Here is a 27,840-nt window from a genome sequence, read left to right as displayed (position 1 = left end):
TTGAAGTATAGGCTTTGGCTCAAGGAGATGTTGGCTAGGACTATAAAATAAATCTCAATCCCTTGGATTGTGGTGGCTGTCACTGTTTCTTTTACCAGAAATGCAAATGCATAGCCTGAATATCATACCAGGTGGTATGTTAAACTTTGACTGTGTTAGGAACAAGGATCTATTCCAAGAATACATGCCATTTTTCCTTAGGTTCTTTCTCATGAAACTTTTTTGCTCAAGGTAAACAAATGGAGACTTGTGCCCTAGAAGCAACATTCTGCTATAATTTCCAGTGAAACTGGAGTCACTAGCATTCCTCTCCTCCAATTGAACAATAAAACAAGGATAACAACAGTAACTTACCACTCAGGGTTGTTATGAGGATCAAATGAGCAAATATTTGTAAAATACTTATAATAGTGCCTGGCACATAGTAGGCATTTAATGATGCTTGTTTCCCTTCTTCCTTCTTTTTCTATTACTCCTATCAACATATCTGCTTCATTTTTTTTCCTTTTCTTATCTTATGAATTATCTATTCTTCCCACTTCCTTTCTCCTAGAGAACAAAAATGAAATAAAACCCTTGTAACTGGGGCAGCTAGGTGGTGCAGTGGTTAGAGCACCAGCCTTGAAGTCAGGAGGACCTGAGTTCAAATCTGGTCTCAGACACTTAACATTTCCTAGCTGTGTGACCCTGGGCAAGTCACTTAACCCCAATTCCCTCAGCAAACAAAAAAACAAAAAAACAAAACAAAACCCTTGTAACCTTCCCCAAACCTTCCCCCTCTCCAAATTTCTCTGTTCCTGTTCCTGCCATGGGTACCACCACCATCCCAATCCCCCAGGCTTACACTCTAGGTGTTGTTTCCAAAGTCTCATTATTTCTCATCCCATCTGATTCCCCATATCTAATCTATTTCATCTATGAAACGCTGCTCAAATACTCTCTTTCTTTCCTTTGATTTAGCTGTCATCCTGATGAAGACCCTCACCAACTCACTCCTCAATGACTGCAACATCTTGACAATATAAGTGTCACTCCAATCCATCCTCCACTCAGCCACCAAAGTGATTTATCTAACCATGTCATTTTCCTCTTAAATAACTCCAGTGGTTCTTTATCATTATCAGAATCAAACACAAATCCCTCCATTTCGCATTCAAAACCTACCCTTCTTCCCTACCACCCTTCCAGTTTTATGTATTCCGCACCACACCAATACACATATTCTTTGATTCAATGACATGGGCCTCTTTTCTGTTCTTCAAAAGACATTCCATCTTTAGACTCCCAGATTTTATTGGCTGTCTCTCATGTCTAGAATGCTTTCCTCATCTCTGCTTCATGGATTCTTTCAAGTCCCAGCTAAAACTCTACCTTGTAATCCCTCTTTATTCTAGTGCCTTTCCTGTTGATTATTTCCTATGACAAATAGGAAATTGTACGTACATAATTGTTTGCATGTTGTTTCCTTCATTGGATTGCAAGCACCTTATGGGTTATGGGGAAGGATCTCTTTTGCCATTCTTTATATTATTAAAGGTTAGCCCAGTGCCTGTCACATACTAGACACTTCATAAATGCTTACTGACTCACTGACTTACAGACTGACTGGCTATGATCTTAGATAAAATGGCTATTATTGTATCAATGAAGCAAGGGGAGTTCCTCAGTCTAATTCCAAACTTAAATAGGATAGGGAAGTTTGCCCACACAGGGGCACAGATGGCTGAGATAAAAGAGTTCATAATGGTATAAATGGCATACAATGTTAGAACAAAATAAATTAAAACTAGAGACAAAGTTAAGTTAGAGTTTAAACTAGAATTTACACAGCTTATATGCCAAGTCAAGCCAAAGTTTAAATACAAAAACCTCTTACTAGGTCAAGCACATAAGCCCATTTGCTCAGGTTCACCTAGAGTTCAAAAAGAGAAGCCTATTAGCTCAAGTTAAATTAGCATTTATAGACAAGTCTATTCATACAGGTTTTTGAATCTAAGGCTTCTCTTAGGGAGAATAAAGACGATAAAGCAGACCTTCCACACTTGCCAATTAAGAAAAAAAAAAATTAAAGGTAATAACTCTCAAGAAATTTAAGAAATTTCATAATGGAAGTCCTATGTTAACATGGAAACAATGAAAATCATCATAATAGGAGACCAAAAGATCTTTAGCAAACATCTAATAAGGTAACAGCCAAAAATAACATCAGATAAGAATATAAACTTGTTTATACAATCTCATGCAGAAGGTAATGGTCAGTTATGAATAGTAGCATCTCATATAGCAGGAACGAGTGGTGTAAAAAACTAGTATGCTAAGTTATCCCAAAGACATTCAGAATGAAAATCTAAGATGTTCATGCTGGAGGACTATGAGAATACTGAAGAATCTCATAACAAGGTATCTGAAAAAGTGTAAGATACCAAAGGCATGGAAAAAAATCTCAGACTATGAAAACAACAACAAAAAAACCAACCTGAAATAGCATCTATAACCACTGACCAATAACTACCTATGTATGCCATCTCTCTCATCTATATAAATACTTATGAGAGAAATCCATAGATAAATCAAGGACATCCTCAATAGTGATGACATTTGTTAGGGAATTAAATAGGCTTTGCTAAGGAATATTCAACAATGCACCACATCTTTTCCATTTCACAATTAACTGATTACAGAAGAGATTTTAATATCTTGTTATGTTTGTTTTTTGTTGATTTGATTTGGTAGAAAAAAAAAACACACTGCTAAATAAATGGGTTCTTTTATAAGGTTTTTCCCCAATTATCTATTAAAATCATTCAAGATCTTCTCAAAGATGTAACAGAAATAGTGTTTTTTAAAACAAGATAATAATAAAATTTGATAATTTGGTAATATTTAAGGTGTGATAATGAATGTCAGAAAAGGCATAAAATTATGGTAGTGCAGTGGATAGGGTCTGGAGTCAGGAAGACCCAAGTTCAAATCTGACCTTAGATTCTTACTAGCTGTGTGACCCAAGTCAAATCCCTTAATTCTGTCTCCAATCCCTCATATGAGGGATAAGTTGAAGTAGGAAATGTTAAACTTCCATTATATTTGTGAAGAAAGTCCCAAGTGGGGTCACCAAGAGTTGGACATGACTGAAATTAGTGAACAACAATAAAGGCATAAAGCTGGGAGATGGAAGAGATAAAAGGTCATGGATGCATGGATAATTTTTCAATATTGACCCTTGCAAAACCTTCTGTTCCAACTTATCCCCTCCTTCCCTCCACTCCCTCCCCTAGATGACAGGTAGTCCAATACATGTTAAAATATATGTTAAATCCAATATAAATATATATATATATATATATATATATATATATATATATATATATATATATATATATATATATATACACACACACACACACACACACACACACACACATTTATACAATTATCTTGCTGCATAAGAAAAATTGGATCTAGAAAGAAAGAAAAAAAATCAGAAGGAAAACAAAAATGCAAGCAAACAATAACAGAGTAGAAATGCTATGTTGTGGTCCACACTCCTTTCCCATAGTTCTCTCTCTGGGTGTAGCTGGTTCTCTTCATTACTAAACAATTGGAACTGGTTTGAATCATCTCATTGTTGGAGAGAGTCACATCCATCAGAATTGATCATCGTATAATATTGATGTTGTCGTGTATAATGATCTCCTGGTTCTGCTCATTTCACTAAACATCAATTCATGTAAGTCTCTCCAGGCCTCTTTGAAATCATCCTGCTGGTCATTTCTTACAGAACAATAATATTCCGTAACATTCATACACTATAATTTATCCAGCCATTCTCTAATTGATGAGCATCCACTCAGTTTCCAGGTTCTTGCCACTAGAAAAAGGGCTGCCACAAACATTTTTGCATACATGAATCCCTTTCCCTCCTTTAAGGTCTCTTTGGGATATAAGCCAAAGACTGCTGGGTCAAAGATTATGCACGGTTTGATAACTTAAGCCCATCCTTTTAATACTAAAATTCTACCAAGTTTGCTACTGTAGCAAGATAAAGAACAAAACTGAAGAACTTAAAAGGAGTATCACAAAGATAGCAAACAAGAGACACCTGGTAAATGTGAGCAGATTGTATTATACAACAAATGAAGAAATGAAAACAGCAGAAGTAAAAAGAAATCATTAGGTAATTATATAATAGGAAGAAAAATGAACCAGTCACATGGCAATCAATCAATAAGCATTATTAAGCAACTATTATATGTTAGGCATTGTGCTGAGTGCTACAGATACAGACCTCCCAAAAATACATAGATAAAACAACTTCCATTCCCTACTTATATTTTATCAGGAGAGATAATGTACATATAAATAAATATACATGTGATATAAAATATGAGTTAAATTAAGTTCAAAAATAAATATGTAATAAAAAATATATATGAAGTAGTTAGGAAAAGAGTTCACTACAGTTGGGAAGGTCAGGAAGGGAGTACTTGAGCTAAAAATCCTGAAGGAAGGAAGGGATTCTATGAGGGAAAAAATGAGGAAGTACATTTATCTAGGCACAAGAATTATACAGATGACTAGACTGGCTGGACCATAGACTAAGAGAAGGCAAATACTATAGAATAAATGAATATTATTTATTAAGCACTCATCGTGTATCAAGCACTCTCCTAACCACTGAAGATAAAAACACAATACTATGTGAGACACTCCTAGCCCTCAAGAAACTTGCATTCTAATAGGGGAACATATAGGAGAATAGTGGCAATGGAAGAGAGTTATATTCTGAAAAATCACTAAGAAAGTAAAAGGAAAATGGAACAATACAGTAGTATATTAAAACACATTTTTCCATAAGCAGATTTCCCTACTTCTATGAAAGATATTACGATTTATTTGCCATATAAGGGAAAGGGGGGGAGGGAAGGAGGGGAAAATTTAGAATACAAGGTTTTGTAAGGGTCAATGTTGAAAAATTATCCATGCATATGTTTTGAAAATAAAAAGCTTTAATAAAAAAGAAGAGTATTACTTCTAATCTATCCAGTCTATAAGACTAGTGCTTTCCTTAACTCCTCACTGTCTCCATTATCCCCACATATACAATCAGTTGCCTGATCTTGCCAGTTCTACTGTACATTCTCTCACATCAGGCCTTTTCTTTATTTATACAGCTACTATGTTGGTTAAGGACCTCATCACCTCTTGACTAGACAAGTGTAATGGCTTCATAATTAGTTTCCCTCATTCTCTACTTAGCTACTTAAGCGACTTTCTTTAACTGTAGATCTGACCAAGATACTCTTACCCAATAAATTTCACTGGTAATTATATAAAAAGATAAACTGCTCATATGGCAATTAACCCATATTTGGATTTTTAAAAGCTTCTGTAACCCTGACCAAACTATATTCCCCTCTCCACCTGCCCATTTCTACCTTTTTTAGAACTATTTAAATCACACTGTCATTACTTTTGTAAAGAAAAGAGGTCATATTAGTTGGAGAATGGTTAAATTAGTGGTGTTTTATGATTGTTATAGAATACTATTGTGTTATAAAAAAATAACTTAGTGGAATAGATTCAGAAAAACTCTAGGAAGACTTTTATGAACTGACATAAAGTGAAGTGAGCAGAACCAACTGTACAATGTTTCAAAGATAGAAAGGCCAGGAAGACTATGGTCCCTGAGGTCACAAAGAGTTGGACATGACTAAATGACTGAATAACAACAAAAATAAAGGTAGAAATAGTAAGACTGGCAATTGGTTGAAAATATTGGGTGAAAGTTTGAGGAGTCAAAACTGTCCACAAGGTTATGAATCTGGAAGATTAGAAGAACAGTAGTATCTTTGATAGAAATAGAAATTTTGATTTAAAAAATGCTCTTTGGAGAAAGACAAAATTGATTTAGATATATTGACTTTAAGGTAATTCTCCAGAATATGCAATTTGAAATACTCAGCAGGTAGCTGGTGATGGGGAGCTAGAAATCCTAAGAGACTAAGATTGGTGGATCATCTGCATAGAGATTAAACCCGAGGAAGTTGATGAGGTTACAGTAGAGAGATCATTTATCTTGAGCAAAATTAGACAGATAGGAGGAAAATCAGAAGAAAGAAGTATCTTGAAAAGACAAAAGAGGATTTCCAGGAAAAGAATTATAGTCAGCAGTATCAAATGATGCTGGCTAAAGACTGAAAAAAAGCTAATTAAAATTTACAATGATAAATTGATAAAACTTGAGATAATATCAGTAAATAAGTAACTGATTAATTTTATAAAATTATAAAATTTTATAAAAATGAGTAATAATAAACAAATATCCAGAGAGCTCCAATGTTACAACATCAAGATAAAGTGAAAAAGTTCTGTAGAACATTTGAGATATCTGGAAAATTTACAAAAGCATATGTTAATGATTATAACAATGCAGATTAAAAAAAAAACAAAAACTTGAAAACAAACAATATGGGATCAAAATGAGCAAGTTTGGCCTCCAAAAGATAAGAATGTGTATCTTTCTCTCTTTTTTTGCAGCAATAAAAGTCTATGGTTGTAGAACAAAGCATAAAATGTATAACTCTGCAAATATCTTCTTTCATTTGTTTCAACTATTGTTTATCCACCTCCACCCCTACCCCCACCCACTCTTTTGTATTTATTGTGGAAAAAAAATTAGCTCTCTTGATGTGGAAGGTGAAATATTATGAGAAATTAATACAATATGAAAATAAAAGATACAATAAAAATTTGAAAAACAAACGTTTTAATAAAGCAGTGATGCCAAACTCAAATAGAAAAGGGAGCCATTAAACAGGACATAGACGTCCCATGGGCAATATATTGACTTGGAAAACCACTTATTAATATTATGGTCTACTGTGTTTTTTGTTGTTCACTCACTTCCAACTCATTGTGACTCCAACTAAGGGTCTTCATGGAAAAGATACTGAAATGCTTGACAATTTTCTTCTCTAGCTCATTTTGCAAATGAGGTGCTGGGACAGAGTTAAGGTACTCACCCAGGATTCCATAACTAGTAAATGTCTCAGGTTGAGTAGGTGGTGAAGTAGGATAAGGTCCTGGAACTGGAGTCAGGAAGATGCATTTTCCTGAGTTCAAATCTGGCTTTAAATATTTACTAGCCATATGACCCTGGGAAAGACACTTAACTCTTTTGTCTCAGTTTCCTCATATGCAATATGAACAAGAAGGAAATGGCAAGCCATTCTAGTATATTTGCCAAGGAAACTCCAAATGGGGTCACAAGGGCCTAATACTAACTGAATAAAATCATCTAATATATTTTTATTCATTTTGCTAAATAGTTCCTAATTATATTATAATCTTTTTCAGCCCACTGTCTGACACTTCTAGCTTAAGTCACAGCTTTATACACATTCTTAATATGAAATCCAATTAGTCATTCTGCTCTCTAGTTAGATAAAGTTCTATTATAGCAAAAAATTTTGAAGAATCTTTAAAAATACAACACTAACAATTATCCAAATCTGTAGTGAACACAAATGCATACCATAATGTAAATTAAAGTTTAAAACACTTCGCTAATTTTATTGAAATAAAAATTATCTTAAAATAAATGCACAAGAACCATTTACAAACATCCATATTATTTTCCTTTCAAAGTTAAAAAATTGGTTACTAGTATGAATAATGTATGACATAAAAATATCATTATGAATTTAAAAATTGGACTATTTGTGTCAAAAGATTACTTTCAGATTAATATCTCATTGACATTATGGGAATATGTATTATACCACATTCTTTTGGCAAGTCACAATTCAATAGCAAATATGAGGCAAGAACAATAATAGCAAATGAAAATAAAAATTTTAAATAAATTATCTTAAGAACAGATTATGTAGCAATCTAATTTATATGCATGAAATGCTGAAATTATTTAACTACTAGAAGTTTTTGTCAATTTCAAACAAACATTATGGCCTTTAGTCCATTAAAAATGGAAATCTTAATGACTATAATTAATTTTCTCTCCATTATAAATTACATTTGGTTAGAAAAACTAAACACAGTAACCAGTTGCACAAATTACAATACATATATTTAAGCTGATTATTTAGCATACTTATTTATAAATATCACTTATATATATTTTAAGTTGCTATTATTTACATATACATAAGAATAATCTATAATACATGGTATTACTAAATCTAAAATGTGATGCTCAATAGTAATTATGAAAGTATTATTACAAAGGGTCTCCCAAAAGAGTACACTAAGACTTTTGGGATACCTCATGTATATAACATACCATGTTAATTTTTTAAATGGCATGTGGTAATTTAAAAACATGACTCCTTTAATTTTGCTACTAAGTATATAATTTTTAAATTATCCTTTAGAATACTCAAAGCACTAAGAATCCATTTTGTGTTCTCATTTCTTCAAACTGTATAATTTGTAATTACAAATAATTACCAACTTTGACAAGTCTTAATTCTTGAAAGCCTGAACATATAGCTAAGAATATGCATTTTTGCATGAGTATCTCAATCAATTTTTCACTCTTTCCTAGGACATTTTTTCCATTATACTATCCTATTCCCTACTTTAAATACAACTTAAACATGAACAGTAAAAGTAACAAATTTTTTATTATGTATTTTAAAAGAACAATTAAAAAAACATTTTCAAGTAGATTCGTGCAATCTCTATAGTTAAACATAATTTATTTCAATCCACTAACTATATTATTTAAACGTGACTATTGAAAATTGATGAGATTACTATAAAGAAGGCACATGGAAGATGATACATGTTTTAAGCATATTCATCTAAATACACAAGAATGATCATTTAAAGAAATGTTGGGGAGAGAGGTCACTGAAAAATCAAATTATACAAAGCTGATTTCTCATGAAACAAAAAAAGCTATGTTATAACCATTTTCAATATTCAAATTGACTTTAGGTATTTGTTATATACATATGCACAAAGCTAAGTTAACTAATAACTGATAGAACCTAACTAAAACTTGTTTGCTTTCTAGTCATACATGTTTCAGAAAATCAATTGTTATTAATTTTCTGGAGAAAGTTTAACTCTTACTTTAATGCTAACCTATGATCTTTCATAGAATCACAGATTCTGAAATCTGGAAGGGACCTCAACAATATATAAAGGGAATCTTCACCATAACATATTTGACAAGTGGCTATCCAGTCATTACTGGATACTTAAAGACCTCCAAAAGGGGCAAACTATCACCTCTAAAAGCAACCCATTTCACTTCTGGAAAGTTATAATAGTTAGGAAATTTATCTTACTGTCAAGTCTAAATTTGCCTCTCTGTAATTTCTACTCAAAGCTCCTATATTTGTTCTTTGAAAGCAGACAAAGCAACCCTTCCAATACTTGGAAGTTGGCCATCATATCCTTTCTGAATCTTTTCTTAATTTCTTCCACCAATCCTTTCATGGAATTAAGGCCTTTTAGCATTCTGTTTGTTCTTTTAAAGATACTCTCCAGATATTTTTCTTAAACTGTTGCACTTAGAACTCAATAAAATATTCCTGACAAGCTCTATCAATGGACAGCACACAGAAGAACTATCATTTCTTTATTCCTAGGAGTTGTGCTTCTCTTAAGGAAACCTAAGAACACATTCATTTTTTGGCTTCTATATCAGAAAGCTGGCTCATGTTCAATTCACAGTCTACTGGAACACCAAGATCTTTTTCAGACTAACTGTCTAACCATGGCTCCTCTATTATGTACATATGAAGCTTTTTTTTTTTTTTTAATCTAATTGCAAGATCTTGGTTTTGTCCTTCTTCAATTTCACCTTCTTGGATCCAGCTCAATGTTCTAAAAGATCTTTCAAGATCTTTTTGGATCCAAACTCTGTCATCAAATGTCTTAGAGAATTCTTTCCCAGTTAATGCCATCAGAAAATATTAGCAAACTATACATGCTTTTATCTAAGAATCTGATAAAAATTGGGACCCGTCATTGGAAATTTCTTGCCATGTTCACAATGAATCTTAATTACTAACCTTTAAGTCCAGCCATTCATTAAACTAAATCTATGTGACTGTATTAGCATATAGTCCTGATCTTTTTATCTTCTCAACAATAAGATTCTTTACTGTATACTTAGCTTAAATCTAGACAAAGTATATATACAGAATTCAAGATGATTTTTAGCAGGTACATATTTTAAAAGTAGAGAGAAAGACCTCTATCAGCCAAATTTTTGTTTAACTTAATCTGTCCATTTGTAGGCAATATTTGTCACTTTCACCAAGTCACTGAATGAAATTTAAAGAATAAGTGAAGGGTGAGAAGATAGGGTGTGGGTAGTGCCAATATGCCTATTCATTTTTTAATCTATTAGCTATTTAATATAACTTGTGTATGTAAATGCAATTCTACAACTCCATAAAGAATTTAGTAAATGCAGAAATTGATAGTTCAAATATATGTGGATATATTAACAATATTATATTAAAATAAAAATTCAAGAAAACAGCACTTTGCTATCTCAAAGTAGGCCATCATCAAGCCATTTTATCACTGTGGATTACTGTGCCCCATCAGCAGATTTACAGTTCCCCATAGTAATCAGCCACTCTGGCACCCAAGGATTCCATGCCTATTATACTCACGACTTGGAATCTTTAGCTTCCTTCAAGGATCTACTTAAGTGCCATTCTCTACACAATGTTTTTCTTGAACCCTCAAGTTGTGAGCAATTTGTTCCTATAAAAAAATTACTTGCTTCTGCTTTGTATATATCTTATATTTATCTGTGCGTACAGTGTCCTAAATATTATCTCTCCTACCTTCTTTCTTTCCCCCTTTTCTCCTCAGAGTATAAGCTACTTTTGCTTTTGTATCAACAATGCCTGGTCTACTGAATAAATGCTTACTGAAAGGAAAAGAAAAAAATTCCATAAAACGATTTTGTTACTCCTAATGAATTAGTCTTTATTCTTCTCAAAAGCTTCAATGAAATTCACTCTTAATAATAAGTGGGAAATTTTTGAAAGAAAGCCCTAAATCTGTGTAATAGATCTGACAGAGAATTCAGAATACAAAAAGAAAATGAAAAAATGTAAAGAAAATGAACTATTTTAGAATTTAAAGTACTGCAACAAAGAAAAAAGTAAATTATTTTAAATTCAAAAGAATGCATGTATTTTTAAAATGCACATATGTTTTTAAAAAACTAATTTTCCCCCCAAGGGTTTCTATTTTTGCTCTATTCAACCAAGAGACATAAGCAATTAATATGTAAAAAGCATATATCTATATTTTCTCAGAAGTTCATGTCTAATCAACAACATTATGGAATAAAGTCACAAGAAATAGAAATAAAGGCTGATGGACCTAGAAAAAAATTTTTTTTAATATTTCAATACTTTACAACCTTAAGTATGTTTCTAGAATTTGACTGGAATGTTTCTATAAGTTATCATTAAACAGTGAGTTGTAATGAGATACAGATTAAGAGATACAAACTTATTTGGATAAAAAAGCAAAAAAAAAAATTAAATCATCTATACATTTTAATAACTATTCAAAATATCTAGATTGTGTTGAGTATCAGAATGATCTGAATGATGATGGCAATTTCACTTTTTAAAATTTTATATTACACAGAGTAATAAGTTTTTTATTCAAGAATAAGAGTAAGACATACTTTGAAATTTATTTTTTGAAGTCAAGAATTTCTATGTTCAAAATCTACAAACACTGGAATAAGGCTTTTTTTGGGAAAAAAAAAAAAACACCTGTATAGGGCCTCAGATCATATCATAGGTTACAAATAAATCTGGATATGTTACTTTATTTGGTAAATGTAATACACTACTATTTTAGTTTTTCAATACTAATTTTTATTGAAATACCATTGAATACTGAGAAGTATAAATTAAGGCAAATTTTAAGGTTACAAGCCAAATACACAAAATGTGAATAAGTTTTCTTCATTTTTATGCTAAGTAAAAATAATTTACAAAATTCCCTTGTCACCACTTTGAAATTAATTTTTAAACGAAACATCTTTTTTTTTATTTCTATACATGTAATATGTATGTATACACACATATTTAAATATTTTTTTTTTTTGCTAAGCTAACCACGGTTTGGAATATTTAAAATGGGTGGTGGTATTTGTGGCATAATAAAAAGATGACTGGATTATAAATCAGAAATGGGTTCTAATACTATATTTGTCAAAACTAGTTTGTAACTTGTGCAAAGCCACTTTAATTTGCTTCTCAGTTTCTTCCTCTATAAAATGAGAGTGTATGATCTCTTATAAGGTCCCTTAAAGCTCTAAAACTTTATATTTCTATGTTTTAATCTTTAAAAGATTAAGGTGTGACCTCTTTCTCAGCAAAGGGGTAGTAATACTAGGGCAGAATGTTGTATATACTGTTAGTTATACACTTAAATCTGGTGGTTTTGCTTAACTGTTTTCCTTTGTTACAAGGGAGAATTCAATTGAGGAGCAGAGAAGAGCAGTAATTTCAAAAATGACTGTAATGTAAAAAGACATCAAAAATATTTTTAAAAAGAGAATAAGATATGAAAATCAGTGTCATATAGAGCAACTAATTTTTAATAAATTATCACACTTAAAAAGACTATTAGAAAATCTCTAATTGGCATTTTCCCTCTTTTAATGATCAACTTGAATATTTCTAGGCAAAAGTGCAAGTTTATTCTAAAACTTTTTTACTAACTTAAATGAAAAAAGGAAAAACATCTTTAAGACCAGCCATTAAAACTACTCACATATAAAATTTAGGATTTTACATTTTTAAAATATGAATTACAGACATATCAATCAAAAGATCTGAAATAAGAAACTTTTAAAGAGTTTTTATATAACAGTGGAAACTAGTATTTTGGGAATATGTATTCTCATCCTGAATATTCCCTTATAAACTGACTCTGCCAAAACAATTTAATTAAATAAATCACAGATGAAATTTTCAGATTATTCAGACAAAAAAAGATAAATAATTAGACACTGTTGTATTCAGGAAGATCCCGTCTTAGGCGTATTGCTCTCAGTTTCTCCACTTTGATTTTTGCTTTTAGAAGCTCTTCCTCAAGCTGCTGCCTTCTCTTTAATCCATCCCTTTTTTCTTGAACATAGAGTCCAAATTTTCTTTGATTTTCTAAAATTACCTGATGCTCCTCCTTGATCATTTGTAATATTTGTGGATCATGTCCAAATAATGGTCTAAAATGTTCTCCACTTTCATGTCTAAAAAATTCATCTCTCCTTGGAAGAGAAGATGGTGATAATGTCATTCTTGTATCAACAGAGGAAAGTGAAGGTGAAGCTCTCTCCATAACATGGACCAGTTCATGTTCTTCTCTTTGCTCTAATGTCTCATTCTGTTGAAAATCTAGAATTAGTGAAGGAGGTGGTTTAATATCTTCTTGGTCGAATTCCACTGTAATAGCAACAGGATGGTGATCCAACATCACCTGTGGCAAACTGGTACCTGCATGAGCTTCCTTATCCACGTTTGCACTAAAGCACACACACAAACATACACATCAAATAAAATGAAACAAAAGCACATTTAGAGTACATGTTTTCCTAAATCCTGTAAATCTTTAACATTTAAAACTCGGTCATTTTAATTAAAATAATAATAAACAATAATATTCTAAAATTCTAGTTTCAGAATCACATTGTATGTGAAAAAAAAAAAAAGATTATTTTCTCTCTTGTATTTAATAATTAATTAATGTATTAGGACTAAGATTTTTCCCCTTTTCTACTTCCTCATCCAGAAATCAACCATATGGGAAATCTTTATCCAGGCCAAGATCTAATAGAAGAAATTCTAAGTTTGGTCATTCGTTTTGCTCAGAGAGGTCTCGAAAATGTTGATTTTCTCTTCCGTCAGAGATGTGAAATGGAAATGGTCCCTTTGACCAAGATTTGGATGACCCAAGTCATATACCCCAAGATCCTCATTGTAATATAGTCCACCCTCTCTTTGTAATATTCAGTCTCACTAACTGTTAACCAATCAGTATTGACTTTTTCAACCTACTTTTCCAAAGGCATATAAATTGTGAGCCCACCACCATGAAGGATCTTTGGTCTAAGAGAGACGGTCAAATGACCATCCTTTTATTAATAAATATGCTGGCCCTATTAGTAAAATGACTAAATTATCTAGAAATTATGTCTTTTGAAGTTTTTTTAAATTCCATGTGCAAATTTTATCTAAATGTATATGACAACCACTTACCATTAAGCAAAGGAAAAATACAAACTAAAATCACACTTTAACACACATAAACCTAGGGAATAAGCCAAGAGTAGCAGGCTGATTCTAGGGAACCTATGACTCCTACTCAGTTAGCGGGCAGAGGAGAAATTACATAGCCTGATACATATGTCAATTTAATGTTTTCTAGCCCTTCATATGTGTGCTTCCTCTACTTCACCCTAAATCCTCAACTCCCTCTTCCTATTCCACTGAATTCTCCTCTGAGTCAAAATTAGACAAATAGGGGGCAGTTAAGTTATGCAATGGATAGAGCACCAGCCCTGAAGTCAGGAGGACCAGAGTTCAAATCTGGCCTCAGACACTTAACACTTCCTAGGTGTGACCCAGAGCAAGTCATTTAACTCCAAATGCCTCAGCAGGGGGGGGGGGGGGGGGGGGGGAAGACAAGTAGGGGAGCTAATATTTGAACAAGAGTCCTCCAATTCCAAACCTACTGCACCTCCCAACATATTTTGAAGTGATAGTATTTCCTCAGACATCCTATTTTTTCACCCATTAATTTAATGCTATTAAATGACTAGCAACTTGCAAAATATAATGAAACTTAATTTGGGGGGAAGGGAAAGAGGTAATAGTACAGATTTTTATGATGGTATACATTTTAAAATATAGATTATATCACAAAGTATACATTCTTGAAGAAATATTAGTTTCTGTCAAAAGTTTGGAATGTGTTAATAATTACTAATTATGTATACAAAACTTCCCAAAATTTCAATTTTAAACTGTTAACATTTCAAAGTACAGTTGACTTTTGGGATATAGCATATATGCATATGCATTTAGCAATTCAATAATTTAAATCTTATGACCAAATCACTGACCAAAAGCACAAATAGGGTCAACTATTTCTCATCTAAATCTTCTCTTTTTCTCTGCTCTGCACCTAAAGACTACCGATACTTTTAAAAATGTTTGTTGAAAAGAGTGAAATATGCTCCAAATATCTTGGTTTTTACATTCTTCCATTTTTTCTGATAAATTACTCTCCAGTCTTAAAACTAAAAAGTTCAAGTGTATAACCCTTAAGAAAGAACTTAATAAAATTATAAATTCAAATTTATTGGTATCCATGATTTAAAAAAAAAAAAGAAAAAAGCTAAGTTATCTGCTTAAGAGATACAAATAAAATAAAAAATATGAAATGTACAGTATTAAGAAAAAATATTAAATTCTAGAACAGAATATTGGCTAATTCCATTCATGAGTACTTCCTTACATAGATGCAAACCAAGCCCTTCTTCACTCTAGTTTGGAGTTTTGTGAGTCACTGAGGGAGTGAAGGGGAAGAGATCATTATCTGATGGCCAACCTTCTGTTGAAGACAACTTTTCTGGGCTGGTTCTCAGAAAACAGACTCACAGAATAAAGCTAGGCCACAACACACACCTGGGCCATAAAATCCATGGAGACCAAAAACACAAAATAACATCCATGACTGTGACTTTAAAGGAGGGCTGAGCCAATATACTTTTAAAAATTTTAAATCTTATGACTATAGACAAAAAGTTTCCATCTCTTGCAACTATCAATACTTTTTATTTTTTCAAGAGCTCAGAGCCATTATTCGCTAGCTATGTGACCATGGACTAATCAATTAATTTGTCTCAACTCAATTTCTCATGTATAATAGTAGATGAATCTTTGCACTTAGAGTCAAGAACCCCTAGGCTTGAATCATGATTCTGATACTTTTAATAACTGAGTGAGCACAGATAAATCACTTAAAAATCTCCCAGCCTCAGTTTCCTCGTATATAAAATAAGGATAATATTATCTGAAGTATCTACCTGATATTAAGAGGCTCAAATGAGATAATGTACATAAAAATACTGTTACATTTATGATTCCTTAAACTTCCCATGGCACAAATTCTGAGGAAAGTGTTTTACCAACTTTAAGGCACTCAATTTTTTATAATCCAGTCTATAGATTGAAAAAGTTTCTTCAAAAACCTTTTTCCCAAATATCTTTTTAACATTTCATTTTTTAATATCACCTCCTCCAAAATCAAGATAAGAAAATAAAGATATAATTCAAATCAATAAGAAGCAAGTTTAATTGTATATTAGAAACCATCAAAAATCTATATAAAGGAGAAGTTTAAGTGACTGAGAATGAGCTTTTAGTATTACTCTGGATTTTTTAAACATTTGCCATCCCTTTCCCAGAGAGTATAACTTAATTGGGTATATTAATCTCAATTAGGAATAAGCATCATAATCCCAAGTAAAATAATAGTATCATACACATAATTGTATGTTCTGTTTTGGTCAGAATATTGTAAAAAATCATGAGTATAAAATTATTCTAGAGAAGGTCATTTAAAGGAATAGAGTGCTGATATTAAAAAAAAAAAAGGTTTTTCTGAGAATCAAAATATAATAAGTGAAAATTCATTGGTATTAATATATGATTTTAAAAGAGTTATGTCAATTCAGGGACCTTAAAAACCAAAGAATATACAAAAGAAATTCTACAAAAGTAGTATAATCAGACATTCTTATTAACAGTGACGTTTTTTCCCTCTAAAGAATAAACAGGGAACTTGATGAAATCAATAGACAAGCTTAGTATTATTGAATCATTAATAGTTAAGACCTGGAAATGATTTTAGATTTAGTATAATATCCTTACTCTGTAGATGAAAAAAACTCAGAACTAGAGGTATTCAGTAACTTGACCAGTGCCACAAAGCTATTAATGGCAGAGCTGGGACCAGAACCCAGGTCACTTGAATTGCAAATTCTTGTTTTAAACAAACAAGTAAAAAAGTAATGAAAAATATTAAGTTGATATAAATATTTTAGGGCATTTTGAGAATAATAACATCTTAAATAACTTAAATTGTATGGTAAATATCTATAATATTAAATAGAAAAAATCTTAAAGAATTATTCATATTATCCAGGAACCTAAAAGAGGTCATTCTTAACAGTAGTGGAAGGTGGAAAGAAGAAAAAGGAAATTCAGAAGATAGCAAAAAGTATAATATATATATATATATATATATATTGAATAAAATAACAAAGCATACAATCCTTTTAAAGGCATGCTTCATAATCCCACTCAATCTAGGAAATTTTGCATACTTTGAACATTCAATATAGAGAATGCATATCAACTAATTTCTCTAACACACTCAAATCTCTAGAAAAACATTAAGTGACAGGCAGTATGGTGAGGTGAAAAAAATTACTCAATGGACTTGGAATCAGAAGAGCTGATATTTATTACAGTTCTATTACTGATTAGCTAAATGACTTTGAACAAGTCATAAACTCTATGAGCCCAAATTTCTACATCTATAAAATGAAAATAATAAATTATCTGCCTTGCATGATAAATGTGGAAATATGTATAGAAGAAGTGCACAAGTTTAACATATATTGGATTACTTGCTGCCTAGGGTAGAGGAGTGGGGGTAAAGGAGGGAGAAAATTTTGAAACACAAGGGTCTGCAAGGGTGAATGTTGAAAATTATCTTTGTATGTATTTTGAAAATAAAAAGTTATTATTCAATTTTTAAAAATGTTTGCCTTCTAGCAGTAAAAGGATCAAATGACCCATTATAAGGAGACACCATCCATTTATGATTCATTCTCAGTATCTGCACTTAAAAAAAAAAATTGGGTAATTTGAATTTTGGATATTATTGCAAACAAAAAACCTGTGCAAAGGCATTGTACACATAATTCAGGGGATCCTTTACTCTACAATGATAAATGAAAGCATTTTCTGATAACTAACAAGTGGAAAACCTCTATAAATTTCCTGCTATTGAATGTTAATTTTCAAAGTCTATGTCGTGATAAGATAATCAATAATCATTCTATTTATTTTAACCAATAGTACCATGAATCAGATCACTGCATGCCAAAATTCTAGTTTGCCTTAACTATTTATCCTATATTATCAACTAATTATAACCAATATCTAATTGTAAACATGAACTGGGTTGTTTTTTTTTTTTAAACCCCTCAGCTAAGTATAAAAACTGATATCATCTCTGAGTGATAATTTTTTTCTTTGCCTCTTTTATAACTTAAAAAGCATTTCACTAGCTAATAGCAATTCTAGAATTATAAAGTCTATGTAAAGAGGAAGACCTCAGGAAGTATTATTTGGAAGACACTGGTTGCTGAATGAATGAAAAGTCACTCCTTAAAGTCCACAATAAATGCAATTGGTAGATATCTAATCAGAGCAGAATGCTAATAAAAATTGATCTTTTTAGCTTTCAAATTATTTCAACTTAGATTTTTTTAATGGCTTTAATGATTCTCAGTTGGGTATCTAAGTGGACAACTCTAAAACAAAATTGAACATAACTGTCCACCAAAGGGAAAAATTTGCTTGTAGAGATATTATTACAAGTTGGAAGTTTAACATAATTAGAAAGTTTTAAGAGAAAGCCTTCACACTTACTTTTTGACCTGTAACTCAGGCCTAACTGAGTGCTAAAAACACAACAAAGAGAAATTACTAATCTTAATGTACAAAAAGCCAAAAAAGCAAAAACTCTACTTATAAATGTGTTCAAGATATAGAATAAGCTGCTAAAATTATTTAAATCTTTTCTTAACATGTAAAAATGTTTTCACTACTCATTTAGGGTTGTATTTAAGTTGTTTTCGATTAGAAGTGTATTAAATATCTAGAGACAATTATAATTTATGAATACTACTAGGAGATAATAAAGGATCAAGTTTATCTTCCCTGATACCAAAATTCAAAATTTTATTTAATGTTATATGCAAAATATAGCTCCCATTAACAATTTGCCTAAAGTGAGCATTGGAGGTGAAGGGATAACTTTAAATAATTCACTGCTAAATTAGATAAAGAATATAGGTTGCAAGTACCAATTTCATTTTTTTCCCAATATTTCACTACCTGGAAACTAGACACAAGTAAAAATAAAAACACAAAAATAAATTTAATGCAGAGAAAGTTACAAGGTAACTTTTTTTTTTTAATTTAACAAAGCAAAACAAAGACACCATTTCCCCATCTGGAGTGAAGCTTACTATGCACATCTGTATCTTAGTATCACAGCAAAGCAAAGCTCAAAAGATAGGAGGCGCCATAATTTTCCAATTTAAAAAAAAAAAAAAAAAGTAAAATAAATCTTACCTTTGTATATAGCTCTTGTCTCTTCCTAGGCACACACTGGAAATCTGAGGAATCATTTCCATAACTTTCTTGGTTGGCTCAGAAATACTGCTCCTATGATCTAACAACAGAGTCTCCCTTTGCTGCAAGAGCTCCTGTTTGGCGTATTCTTTGAGCCTTTTATAGAGGGTACGCAGGCCTTGTGCTGTACGAGGAGGGCGATCTACTCCAACAGCATTATATTTATCTGCTATGATATCCCAGCATTTGTTCTTTTCCACTATTACTGAATGTTTATTAGTGTGTTCTTCAAGAATTTTAACATATGGCCTCACCAGCTTTAGCAAATCAAGCTTTTCTGATAAGGTAAAATTAGAAGATCTAGCCTTTCCAACCATTGTTATTTCCGAATTAAGTAGGCAGTTTCTGAAACCACCATGCAGTCTCTGGCTCTGCTCAGCTCTTTTTCACAAACAGAAAAAAAGATCAGGCTTAACTAGGCTAGCCTCATTTAGGCCCACGCCTACAGGGGAGGGTTTATTAAAATTCCTCCAGCTTAAGCTGACGCAGGTTCAGGAAATCTGCTTAAGCCAAGCCTGACCTACATAAGGCTTTTCACTGAAGAAGACAGGAAGGCACAAGCAAAACATACTTGTGTATAAAGAGAACAGCCCTAAACAGGATTTAATACACAAAGGTCCAAAGATAAGCATGGTGCCCTTCTAAAAATTATCTAGTTTAAAGAGACTATCCGTTTCTCACACATGTATATCTAGCTGATAAACTGAAACTGCATTGTAGCTTTGCTTTTTAGTGAAAATAAATGAAGTGAAAACTGTTTTGTGCTATTTATTTACAAACATAGGAAACAGAAGAATGAAAAACTAGAGAGTGGCGTGTGTAGAAAGATCCCTAACAGAGCCCCTGATCACTGTTCCTGAGCTGCTGTTCTCTCTTACACTATTTGCATAATGCTAGTCCCGCTGTCAATCATGAATTGCATATCCTCTAGCTAGTTAGGTTACACCCAGACTCAGACTCCACAGTAAAGCTAAGCTTCCCCTCCATTTTCCAGTCTACCTTGTATTCCTGCAGTTTTTCTTAAAATGTAATACATTTGGTTAGAAATATAATCTAAAAATGAAAGGTGATAAAATTTTCTTTTGTCTATAAAATAAATTATTCTCACTACAATATATTTCTTAAATATATACTAATATGCTTTATTTTATGTAAAATCTGAGACTTGGTAAAACAAGCTTTAAGATTACAAGCAATAAAAAAAACATTTGGTATAACAAAAATAGTTATTAGTTTAGTTGTGCATGCACTAGTAAGTATCTCTCCTCTCACACACGTACACGCATAGAGTTTAGACCACAAAAGGAAACAGAGTAGTAGCATCAGCTTGTCATGTTGGTTTGTCCATTTGAATCCCAGTTTGAACAAAGAATAGTCACTAAACTTGTCTTCTCTAAAAATATGAGAAATTTCCACATAAGCAACTTAAGTATAATATATCTAGACCAATTCACCCCAACTGACATAATTTCCCAAATTGATTCTTTTGAAGACTAGATACAAACAGAAAAGCAATTCAATTCTATTATCACATTAGTCACGTTCAATCAATATATCAAGCACTTATCAAATGTCTTCTATTATACCAGATATTGGGGATATAATGGCAAAAATAAAACATGTCCTAATCTCAAGGAGCTTACATTCTAAAGGGGTGAGGGAATAAGGAGAGACAATATACTGCAGCCAACAGTTATTCTACAAAGCAGTCTGATTAAAAAAAAAACAAAAAACAAACAAACAAACAAACAAACAAACAAAAAACATATTTAGGACTATATAAAGGAAAAACTGGGGAAAACCAGAGAATAAAGAGCTAAGAAATATTTTGTAGTCTTGAATGATAAATATTACAAAAGTTCTTTCCTGAATGTCGAAGAATTTCAATTTCTTAGATAATCTAGGAAAGTAGAGATCAGGAAACTTATTGTTGTTAATGTGAATGAAAAGAGAAAGGATAAAAGCAATAAGGAAGCTAGCAAGAAGTTAGACTATATAAAGAATTGTTTTAGAAAATCTACATTTATTTCTACCCATCCCTTTAGACAAGTTTAGGAAAGGCATATTTAAACACAACAAGGAACAACATTGTCATTCAGGAAGGAAAGCAAAATTACATAAGTGGTTTGAGGTAACAGATTAAACTTGGCCTAGCCTAAGTGTATTTCAGTAGGATGTCCTATTATGTTATGAATAAAGTTATTGATAGGTATTTTAAATAGATAAAGAAGTACTTTTCAAATAGTTACAGTAGCTTTTTACAGTTTTTAGTAGACAATGGATGACTGCTTAAGCCTACTACTCAACAGAAACTGAAATAACAACTTACACTAAGCTACAGTTTTGATGGTAATAGTCAATGTTAGTTAGAAGTGTAATGAGTCTGGATCATGTGCAGAGCACCAAGAAAGGCTTCTTCCCACATAGAAGAGCTGAGGGACCTGATACAGAGAGTTGTAATGTTCTATAATAGAAAAGCCTTGAAAAGAGTGGGACTTTTCAAGAAAGACTTTGACTTTAAGTCTAAGCAGATTTAGATACTCTATATAACTGATTCTGGTTTGCTAACCACATAAGAGAAGGCTTTTAGCTGGCTGAGTAGCTAAAATGAGAGCATGTGTTATAATTATAAAATCAACAAAATAAATAAATAAAATAAAATAAAATGACAGCATGTTCAAAAACTAAGTCAGCCTCCATCTGGATCCTTTGGGCCCTGTTACTTTATCCCTACTTTGATGATATGACTTTCAGGGCCTTCTTTTACAGGGTCCTGTGAAAGGGTCTTGATCCGTGGCCTCTGTGTTTGATCTTTTCCTGTTTAGGTGAAGGGAATGGAGTTTCCAATCTTGAGTGTTTTAAAAAATCAAGAAATCAAGCTGCAGGAATCTGGGAGTTTGAGTCCATACAGCTGCTAGCAGCCAGCCCAGCATCAATGTCCTGAGAAAAAAGGAGTCATCTTCACAAATGATCTTTTGGACTCAGGTAGATGAGATGAGGACTTGTCCAGCAATCATGGCTTATTTGGACCTGAATTTGATGGAACAAATGATAAGTAGGAACTGAGCTAAGACTTAAATTATTGGGAGAGGAGGAAAATATTCATAAATTCATCTTTTTACATCTTCAAAATAAATATCCCTCAATAAAAACTAAATCATGTTAAATGGTTAAATGGAACTAGAGCTGCTAGTCACTGCTGCTTAACAATGAGGAGGAGGAGGAGATGACACAGCCAGTGGGGGAGCAGAGGATCAAGCCCATGACAGCAGAGAAGAAATCCCTCAAAACCCTTCAGGAAATCCTAGCATCCTAAGGAACAAAGGTATCTGACTTAGCTCTGAAAGAGTGGGCCAAAGCATACTAGTTAAAGATGCCACAAATAGACAGTCACATAAAACACTGTTGGTGAACTTGTGAATTTGTTCATTAAAAAAAAAAGAAAAAAAAAAGGGCAGCTAGGTGGCGCAGTGGATAGAGCACCAGCCTTGAATTCAGGAGGACCCAAGTTCAAATGTGGTCTCAGACACTTAACACTTCCTAGCTGTGTGACCCTGGGCAAGTCACTTAACCCCAGCATCCAAAAAAAAAAAAAAGGGGGGGGGGCGAATTATGAAAAAAAAAAAGTGATTAAAATGTTGCTGAATTGCAGAATTTCAGAGTTGGAAGACACTTCACCACCTAACCCAATATAAATGAAAAAGGAATAACTTACACGTAACAGTAATAGCTAGCACTGACATAATTCTTTAAAATTTGCCAGTCTTTCCTGTGGAGGAGGAAGGAATTTATGACTAGAGAAGAACTAGAGATCACTATTGATCACAAAATAGAAGATTCTGATTACATCAAACTAAAAAGTTTCTGTACAAACAATATTAATTCAAACAAGATTAGAAGGGAAGTAACAAATTGGGAAGATATTTTTATAGTTAAAGGCTCTGACAAAGGTCTCATTTCCAAAATATATAGAGAATTGATCCTAATTTATAAGAAATCAAACCATTCTCCAATTGATAAATGGTCAAAGGATATGAACAGACAATTCTCAGATAATGAAATTGAAACTATATCCACTCATATGAAAGAGTGTTCCAAATCACTACTGATCAGAGAAATGCAAATTAAGACAACTCTGAGATATCACTACATACCTGTCAGATTGGCTAGAATGACAGGGAAAGATAATGCAGAATGTTGGAGGGGCTGTAGGAAAACTGGGACACTAATACATTGTTGGTGGAGTTGTGAAAGAATCCGGCCATTTTGGAGAAAAATCTGGAACTAAGCCCAAAAAGTTATCAAACTGTGCATACCCTTTGATCCAGCAGTGCTACTACTGGGCTTATATCCCAAAGAAATACTAAAGAGGCGAAAGGGACCTGTGTGTGCCAAAATGTTTGTGTCAGCCCTTTTTGTAGTGGCTAGAAATTGGAAGATGAACGGATGTTCATCAATTAGAGAATGGTTGAGTAAATTATGGTATATTGTTAGGTTCTTACTAAGTGCTAATGAGATAATGAGATATCATCTAAGTGCTAAGTCGGTACTTAATTTTCTACTTCCAGCCTTTACTGGGAGTTGTGAATTCCTAGGGAGGAGCTTGCATCCTTAGGAGGAGCAAGTTCATTGGTTGAAGTAATTTTTCCCAGAAGCCCTTGCATTATCCCACGCCCATTCTCTGGGAGGATAAAAGAGGGCGGCACTCCAGAGAGGCTCTCTGGAGGAAGAAAGAAGTCTCTCCTCTAGACCAGAGAGCCATCGGCAGTTTCTGGAGACAACAGCACGTTACATATTGGCGTCCACAACGCGGGCCAAGGACTTTTGCTTATCCTGACAAGGACTTATTCTGAGCCCTTCAGAGGAGCTAGACTGTACCATCACAGTATATGAAGGCTATGGAATATTATTTCTCTGTAAGAAATGATCAGCAGATGAATTCAGAAAGGCTTGGAGAGACTTACATGAATTGATGCTGAGTGAAATGAACAGAACCAGAAAATCACTATACACTTCAACAACAATACTGTATGAAGATATATTCTGATGGAAGTGGGTATCTTCAACATAAAGAAGATCCAACTCACTTCCAGCTGATCAATGATGGACAGAAACAATTACACCCAGAGAAGGAACACTGGGAATTGAATGTAAAATATTAGCACTACTCTCTATCTACCCAGGTTACTTATACCTTCGGAATCCAATACTTAAACGTGCAACAAGAAAATTGGATTTACACACATATATTATATCTAGGTTATACTGTAACACATGCAAAATGTATGAGATTGCCTGTCATCTAGGGGAGGGAGTAGAGGGAGGGAGGGGAAAATCTGGAAAAATGAATACAAGGGATAATGTTATAAAAAAAATTACTCATGCATATATACTGTCAAAAAATGTATAATTATAAAATGAACAAAAATAAAAATAAAAAAAATAAAATTTGCCAGTCTTTTATGCTTGTTATTTTATTTGATCTTCTCAACAATCTTATGAAGTAGGTGTTATTATTATTAATCCATTTTACAGATGAAGAAACAAAGCTAGAGAGATTAAGTGGTTTATTCAATCCATTGTAAATATTGGAGGGAAGATCTGAATTTGAGTCTTCATAATTCCAAACCTGCAACAGTTTACTACACTGAATTTTTCAGAGCACATAGCCTAAATCAAAGGTTAGGAAAAATTTAGTTTATTAATATAATTTCAAATGATTTCCTTAAAGGTTGCTTTCATAGAGTACTCATAGATCCATCAAATCCATCAAAATATCTTCTAAAGACTATTCTACACTAGTTCTGATTCTTGTTACCTGTAGCCTGACATTTAAAATCCTTCACAACCTGATTCCAATGAACTTTTCTTGATTTATTCATTATTGCTCTTGACAACAGTCTCAGGAATCCAGCTGTTACTAACATGATGCTCTATCTCTGATTTCTGTTCCATTTCAGTATTCCCTATTCATATCTAGAAAGCATTTCTTTTTCACTTTAGCCAGTATGAATCTCAGTCTTCCAAGTCAAGAACCACCTCCCACCTCGATGATTAGCTGGTTGTTGTTCTTCATTCTGAAAGAGGATCAAAATGACATAACTACAGCAAAGGTACAATGTGTCCAACTGTGTCTGATAAGTCTTATATGAACTCAGAAGATTCTGAGTCAGGCACAAATAGTCCATATCAACATTTGGAGTGGAGATGTCACCAAATTTGCACATCTCGTTTCTTTATGAGTTACTTCAATTCTGCTCTGCTGATAGAGTATAGTGCTTTTTTTAATGAGGGCACACTGCCATGCTGGGCAGTACTTTGCCAGTATCTTCTATGTCACACAATTAATTTCAAAGTTCTTTAGAGAGATTCTGAGAATATCCCTGTGTTAATTCTAACTTTTCAGTGAATGCTTCCCTGATATGAATGAGTTCCATAAAATAGTCTTTTAGGCAAACATACATTTGGCATTCAAACAACATGGCTAGCCCATTGGAGTTGCACTTTCTGCAGTAAATTTTGAATGCTTGGCAGAACTTGAAAAGACCTAATTGTCTAATACTTTATCTTGCCAGGTGATCTTCAGAATTTTCTTAAGACAATTCAAATGGAATGTTATGCTCAGAACTAAAAATATGTGGCTTAAGCAGAGTACACTGGGACTATGGTTTCCCTTGCTCTGGATCTTCTAATGCTATTATTGTAGCTTATTTCTGCATCAGCTTTTTTAACACCCACATAACAATTATGACTCAGAGTAAGCTCATAGTTAACAAAACTCCTAGCCACTTTTCACATGTTAATCTCTTATCTTTCATTTGTACAGTTGATTTTTAAAACTACATCCAAGACTCAATATTTTATCCCCTATTAAAATTCATCTTGTGCAATAGTCCACTGACAATGATTCTTCCCTCAAAAAATTACCAAGGATTTATTGTGTATATACATATTTTATACTCAATAAAATGAAGCTTTCCTGAGGAAAAGTTTCAATTTTATTTTGATATCTCCATTGTACCTAACATAGCATAGTACCTCGAATAAATGACCTTCATTAAATACATGTTTTGATGATGATGTGGTTTGTCCTTCTTTTCAAAGAAGACCAAGACATCAGGGAGGTGATGCTATGACATTCAAGTGAGTTGGATTTAAATGAAAGAAGATTATGCAACGTCACAAGCAGGACCTACTCATCCAGAGCCATCTGGATCCACTGAAAAGATAAAAGATCAGGATGACTAGGATGGCCTGGGATGCAGTAGAAGACCTTGGCCTTTTTAAACTAAGCTTTGTAAGAGCTCTCTTTGACTGAGGCAATATCCAATCAGTGATTAAAGCTAGGTAAGAAATGAGTCAAAGAATGGCCTCTTTTACAAACAACAACAATCTGGGAGGGGAAAACTCTCAAGAGTTTCAGTACATAACAGAAACAATATAGAAACAAAAGCCAGAATCCAAATAATAATCAAATGTGATTGCCTGAGACCTAAGATAGGTCAATCAATGACAGCTATAGTGATTTGGGTTTAAGGTATAGTCCATAAGAAAAAAATCTATGGCTAAGATGACAGGAAAAGATAATGATGAATGTTGGAGGGGATGTGGGAAAACTGGGACACTTAATACATTGTTGGTAAAGTTGTGAACTGATTCAACCATTCTGGAGAGCAATTTGGAACTTTGCCCAAATGGCTATCAAAATGTACATATCCTTTCATCCAGCATTGTTTCTACTGGGTTTGTATCCCAAAGAGATCAAAGGGAAAAAGACCCACATGTGCAAAAATGCTTGTGGCAGCCCTTTTTTTTCATGGCAAGAAACTGGAAACTGAATGGATGCCCATCAGTTACGGAATGGCTGAATAAGTTTTGGTATATTAATGTTATGGAAAATTATTTTTCTATATGAAACAATCAGCAGGATGATTTCAGAGAAGTCTAGAGAGACTTATATTTACCATCTGGAACACAAATTCCTCCCCTGATTCCCCATTAATTGTATATTACAGAAACTACACATCATGAATCTCAATCCCTCATTCTTTTGAAAGAAGATAAACTTCACCTTTGATTATTCCTTAATATCCTTGTGGGTTTCAATTTTCTAATTTAAGTTTCATTTCTCTAATTTGATTTTCACAACTGTGGAAACCAAAATGCCCATCCTTTTCTCACACAAATAAATTATATATAAAATAACAAAGTAATTCTTGGGAAAAGGCAGGGATTAGGAGTGTCTAAACTCCAGAATTAAAATGTAGAGACAAGAAATTTAGCTTATTTAACCAATATTTATTTAGATAATTTAAATTCAAACAAA

The 27,840-nt window shown here is 32.8% G+C and overlaps 2 protein-coding genes across 4 annotated transcripts in view; both read right to left on the bottom strand.

Annotated features, from left to right (window-relative positions):
* RAD54B (RAD54 homolog B) overlaps positions 1–27,840 on the bottom strand; it is a 104,613-nt gene that overhangs the window by 44,756 nt on the left and 32,017 nt on the right. The window lies entirely within an intron of this gene.
* FSBP (fibrinogen silencer binding protein) lies at positions 11,281–20,600 on the bottom strand. Its single transcript, XM_074269444.1, has 2 exons — positions 19,455–20,600; positions 11,281–13,543 (listed from the first exon to the last, which is right to left on the bottom strand). The coding sequence occupies exons 1-2, from the start codon at positions 19,829–19,831 to the stop codon at positions 13,024–13,026; spliced, it is 897 nt and encodes a 298-aa protein (XP_074125545.1). The 5' UTR covers positions 19,832–20,600; the 3' UTR covers positions 11,281–13,023.

The sequence above is a fragment of the Sminthopsis crassicaudata genome, chromosome 1, assembly GCF_048593235.1.
Source record: "Sminthopsis crassicaudata isolate SCR6 chromosome 1, ASM4859323v1, whole genome shotgun sequence".
Taxonomy (NCBI): Eukaryota; Metazoa; Chordata; class Mammalia; order Dasyuromorphia; family Dasyuridae; genus Sminthopsis; species Sminthopsis crassicaudata.
This window is presented reverse-complemented; position numbering and strand designations above follow the sequence as displayed.